Source organism: Cupressus sempervirens, chromosome 10 (assembly GCF_028749045.1).
Source record: "Cupressus sempervirens isolate cs-2001-9-10 chromosome 10, ASM2874904v1, whole genome shotgun sequence".
NCBI lineage: Eukaryota > Viridiplantae > Streptophyta > Pinopsida > Cupressales > Cupressaceae > Cupressus > Cupressus sempervirens.
This window is the reverse complement of record NC_143127.1, coordinates 717641864-717648100: the sequence shown is the minus strand read 5'-3', so window position 1 is coordinate 717648100 and position 6237 is coordinate 717641864. Positions and strand designations below refer to the sequence as shown.

At 32.9% G+C, this 6237-nt stretch overlaps 1 protein-coding gene across 1 annotated transcript; it reads left to right on the top strand.

The window, feature by feature from the left end:
- Window positions 1-362: 362 nt before the first annotated feature.
- On the top strand, window positions 363-959 carry LOC149535846 (uncharacterized). The gene has a single exon (XM_089806180.1). The coding sequence runs from the start codon at window positions 363-365 to the stop codon at window positions 957-959; it is 597 nt and encodes a 198-aa protein (XP_089662306.1).
- Window positions 960-6237: the final 5278 nt, after the last annotated feature.

Below are 6237 nucleotides of genomic sequence, written 5' to 3'. Positions count from 1 at the left end.
TTACCCATTCAAACGCTTGACCCGGTCAAACACGAATTGCAGCACATGCACACAACAATCGAAACCAATCATTCACCGAACCGGTCGTAGCATTGACCATAATACACACATTTTCTATATCTTTGCTTCAATTTCTCCCACATCCGCCGTCCACAGTTCGAATCCCGCTGGAGCCAACTTTGAATACTCCCTATTCACACTCACAACCCATTTATATATTTCCCCAACAAATCCAAGCACACTAAAATCATATTTCCCTCATAACAAAAACCCAATTCGGCAGCAGCGATTTCAAATCCGGGCAACAACATTTACTTTGCATTTCATGATCTATGATCAAAATGAGAAACTATTTGTGGCGAATGCGTCTGAAGCCGGTTCATAAGATCTCAGTGATTCATTCAGATGGGAGTGTGGGGGATCTTGAGGAAGAGAATGGAATTACTGCATCTCAGCTCATGAAGAGGTACCCGCAAAGAATTGTAAGCCATGCCAACTCTTTCTACTTTGGACAAAAAGTCCCTGTTTTGTCTTCAGGGGAGAAATTGGAAGTTGGGCAGAGTTATTTTCTTCTTCCAGAGAAAATGGGGGGAAGCATTTTGTCAGCTGCTTGGTTGGCTTCTTTGGCTCCCCTTCACAGCAGATGTTGTGTTATGTCTGTGGAGACTTTTGAGATAGAGAAGAGAGAAGATGGGAGATTGCAGCTCAAGATCTTGCCGGAGTTTATTCAGAAGCTTTTGGAGAACGGAAACAGGAAAGCTCAATGTAGTAGTAAAGATGGCTCTTTGGGGCATTCGGGGCTTTGCAATACTCCTCAGCTGCAGAAGGATTACCAGCAGATGGTGAGAGGCAGAGCTCGGGCTTGGAAGCCCAGGTTGGAAACCATTGTAGAGAAAGGAAATGGGTTCAAGCTTTTTGGCTTGAAAAGAAAACGTAGGGCTGGATTTCACAAACAATGAAGTTATTTGTTGTTTTGTTATCAATGTACAGTTCATTTACTTTGTTTTCTTACTGGAAAAGCCATTGATTCCTGGCTTTTCGTTCTGTAACATTAATGGAAGACTTTTGTGCAAACTTTTTATAGCTGTATCTTGTGGAAAGTTTGTGCGATTCTTAAATGGTCTATTGATTGTTAACGCTCTTGGAAATCAGTCTCTTAAGTGTTTCAATATATGTATTGAATTCTTGATCAATTAGAAGTTCCAACTGCTCATTGCAATTTCTTATAATAGATTATGGGGAAACGATCCAGTAGTTTTTTGGGTAACTTTTCGTACCTACAGTTTTTAATCTGTATGTCAAAAATTGCCTTTTTTTTTGAGGAGCATATGTAGATGATGAATAGCTTTACGCTAACCTTTCGGCTTTCCTTCATTTCTGTAGAACTCATAGAGTGTGAGGTGGTCTAGAAGTGCCATTTTAAAACGTCCGCCCAAAACTTGCCAATAAGACCCCTCAATAGCCGCTCATATAAAAAATAGTACTTTTTGCACAAATGAACCAATCAGTGATCAAGAAAACTGAAAAATGATCAACTATTAGTACATGTGTGATCGATTAGTACATGTGCCATCATTTTTTGGGTCTTTTTATGAGCGGTAATTGGGGGGCGGGGGGGGGGGGGGGTGAGGAAGGGGAAGGTAGCAGTAGATGTGGTGCTAATACAAACATGGGTGACAATTGGGTCATTTCCCGTAGTGCACATAATGTGCTTGGGGGCCATTTAAGGTCAAACGATCAGTTCAAAATGATGACTATTGCTTATTGAATCTAGAATAAGTTGAAAGTTCTTAATTTCTTAAATAAGGTTTTATTAAATATTTTATCATAATTTTTATATAATGAATGAATGAATTTTTTTAATGTTACTGAGGTCAAAGTAATCTATGGGACCCTTTAGAAAAAAACAAACATTTTAGAATAGGGTGTCAGAACTTTAGGCCCTTTGAATCTTCTTCTTTAAGTCTACTTTTCATAGTGAATTTTGTTCACTTGGTTAGCTTTGTTTCTTTAAAAAGAATCCCTAAATTGCTAGCTTATAAAATATCCACATAGCTAGAGTGGATGTTGTTGTATGTTAGGCACTCCATGATAGAATGTTATGTTGTCTCTATTGGTCCCATGTTGCAAAATAAACATATTCTCTCTTCTCATTGTTCCTTAGTTATTAGGGAATGATAGAGTTCACATTGCTCTATGGATAATTCTACAACACTTGTCACTTCTCTATCTATTTTTGTTTTTGTTTTTGAGTACATGTGCATGCATACCTTCTATCACTACTTGAGCTACTAGTAGATAGCTTCTAAATGTCCTCATATTTGGAGCAGATGTCGTTGTATGTTGGGTAGTCCATGGTAGAATGTCATGTTGTCTCTACCGGTCCCATGTTGCAAAATAAATGTATTATCTCTTCCCATTCTTCCTTAGGTATTAGGGAATGATAGAGTTCACATTGCTCTTTGGATAATTCCACAATACTTGTCACTTCTCTATCTAATTTTTTGTTTCTGAGTACATATGCATTGAAGACTTTCTCTCACTACTTGAGCTACTAGTAGATGATGAGTATTTATCATAATCATCTAACGTAGGCTCACATGCATATCTTACTTCTTTCCTTTACTGTTTTCCCTTTCCCAGCTCTTCAGGTCCTTATTTGTAACTTTTGTCATAGGTCCAAGAAGCTCTTCCCACTCTTTCCCATTAACTAGGTGGGTTGTCTCTTAATTCTGAGTAATTTGTTAACAGTTTCATTCTTAACATAATTCATAACAAATTTTCCATATTTAGTTTTCTTCTTGATCATTACAATATTTTCTCCTCAACTGAGCATTTTGTAATCAGTTGATACAATCGTAATTTTCTCTTGGTCAATCTTTTAAGTTTGCGATTGAACCTGTAGATCTAAGAAAGTGTTGAAATCCAGATCTGGTAGAAGAATAGTATTAGATCCATCAAGTGTAAGACCCCTTAGGACACACTTGATGTTTGTAATGTGTCCCAAGAGGTCATATGGGATATAATAATGGTAAATCTAGATTAAGTTTGTTAAATTTGAATTAAAGTAACAATTGAATTCTTGGTAGGAATTTTAAAATTCACTAAAATTAGAATTCTTATAGCTTCTCCCTCTTTTTTCTCTTTTAATAACCACCATGAAGATTATCAACTTAATATAAATTCTTGCATTTAAATTAAATTAAAGTAAAATTAAAATTAAGAGTGCTTCAACAAATTAAAATATTAAGACATTTTTCATGATTATAAAGATTCCCAATAAACACAAACTTCAAAATTTATCATACATTGATATCATAGTTCAAATCTGATCATTCAATTTCCAAAGATCAAATTATTTTAAAGCGATCTAGTAAAAATAAAATTTAACAACTAGAATGTTGACCTGGCTTCAAAATAGAGTGGTGCCAGCTCGTCATCAGTGTGAGGGATATCATTAATTTGTTTTTGAATTTTTAAAACAGAAATTACTCGTTTAAATGCTTGACCCGGTCAAAATACAAACCAAACATTTACAGGAAATGACCATATTTCAATTTGTTCCACTCACCGACCACGGTTCGAATCTTTCTGTAGCCAGCTTTCAATACTCCCTCCTTAACAAATCCAAACATAGTCAATTCATTTCCCTCGACAAATACAACCTGATCATACAACAAACAAACTCAATTTTTTATCATTCAATAAACAAATTTAATTTGAACATACAACAAACTCAATTTGATTTTCAACAAACAAATTTAATTTGATTATACAAGAAGCTTGCTCAGTTCATCATTGAATGTGCAGTTTGTTATTTCATGGTCTATGATCAAAATGAAAAATTATTGTGGAAAGGTAAGTCTTCTCAAAACGGAGCATACTGATTCCTTAGAAGGACCGATTCATGAGTAATGTTTTCTTCTAATGAATGTATATAAGGGTCCCTTGGGAATCAATACATATACTGATAGTAGATATACATATATTAATAATTGATATTTTTTAGTTTATTGATTGCTGATTGGTCTATTTGTACAAAAATACTATATTTTTAGTAAGCGGTTATTAGAATTTTAGATACTTGGCACTCTACCACTTTTTCCGAGAACTCCGGAAATACAAAGAAATGTCTTTAACCATAACTTTAAGCTAATTTTGACTATATGCCCAAAGTTACCCTAACAGCTACTAAATCTCTTCCCTGCATTCAAAAAAAATAAAGATTATAAAAGCAAATCAATGCTATGCCATCAATGCAATAGAATGACAATCTAATGGTTCGATTATAATAATTAAGAAACAGTGCCATTTTGGCATGTGATAGAAGATAAGAAACATACATATAATGCATATAGTATGATATATAAATTCGAATACAATTCCTATTGCCCATGATGAACTTCAAGGAAAATGCACAGCTCCTTCAAAGCTCTACATTTTAAACTATAGTATACAAATCTATATTTCAAATTATATCTATACAATCTAAAATTTCAAACTTGTTTCAGAGTATCATGATAGACATTAAAATAGAAGCACATCCAATTTTTCAACCTACTAATCTAATGTTATTTAAACTTAGTTGTGGAGGGCCCATAACACAGCCCATGTGGGATATTACTATTACTCATGACAACGTTGTTTTAATACTGAAAGTACTCGTGCATATCTTGTCACAGCTCTGAACCTTTGCCTCTTCATCAGCTGATGTATTAGATGGTCTTGGTTTGTAGGATTTGGTAGTTTATGTTGTCTAATATTCTTCAAAAAGAAATAAAAAATAATGGAAGAAAGATTTTAATAATGTTCGTAAGGTCATAATAGTTTATGAGTTTCGACAACAACAAAAAATCTTTCTAACAATAGAGTTTCAGTATCTTAAAACAATTTGTAACTTTTACAATATATATCCTTTGATGATGAATTCTGATCAATAAGTTTGTTGTTTTCCTCATATTTACATCTGCAAATAATTCTCTTCAACTGATGTCATTATAATTTATATGAATATCACTATATGTTAAGAGTGTCAAGATGAGATGTCAATCTTTCTCTACCACTCTTGCATTGCAAAAATGGGTGTATGATGTTTGCCTTGAAAAGAAAAAATAAGAACTTAATTCTTGTTTCGTTGTCAATGTACAAATAATTTTACTACGTTTTCTTATTTTGTAGGGTGGCATATGTATGTATTGAAGTAGTATTATTAAGCATCCTATGTATGATGTACACAATAGTCAGATATTACTATAAGCCATCTTTAGACCTCAAAATTGATCGTCCAAAATCATAAACCATAAAAAGATCTATTTCTATTTCTTATTTATATTCTCACTTGAATAATCACAGATTCTAAACTTCTAATTATGTAAGCACAAATTGTTAAAACTTTCAAAGATATCTATTTTGAAAATATTAGGTGAATCATTATGCTTTTCTACAAGAGACTCCTTCGAATTATAATGAGGCTCTTAGAAATAAGTCTATATTTCTTTATAATAAATTATAAACCACATGACATCCTTTCAGTTCTTCAAAGAAAATTAATCAAATGAAATTGAATATTAATTTTACTAACTTGAAGTTTTTAATTTTCTTAATAATGGATCTTTTAAATTTCATATTCAGTGATACTTTTTAAAGACTGATTTAAACTTAGGTACTTATTTTTATTCAAATTTTCTATATGTTTATCAATCTTCAAGGAAGAGCTTGAATATTTGATGTTTTGGTGTCAACATACTAATCTACAGTAGGAGTGGAACTCATGCATAAATAACTAGTATTTAGGCTACAATGCACTAACTCTTTCTAGGACACAATTTTGAGTGTCTCCCTTAGGCAATATATGTAATTATGTAACTCCATTACAATGGCCTTGACATCTCCAATGCCAATTAATAGCTTGTTTAATGAGTTTCTAAGTTGGATGATGCCAAAAGATTTGTCTTTAGTTGTAGTAAGGATGGATGGACCTTCTTGTTTCACTAATAGAATGGATCCTACAAAGGATATTGGAAGAAAAAATTCTCTTTTGGCTTGGACCCTTATGATTTCTTGTTGATTTAAATATTTTCCTAATAATTTAATGGTAGACAAATTGTATTTGTATTTTTAAACTTAGGGATTTTGACATGTTGGAGAAATTACTTCAATTGATTTAGATAGCTTTTTGACTCAATCTAATATTGTCAAATTTTCCTTTAGTTCCACTTTGTTTGCGTGAAATTTTCT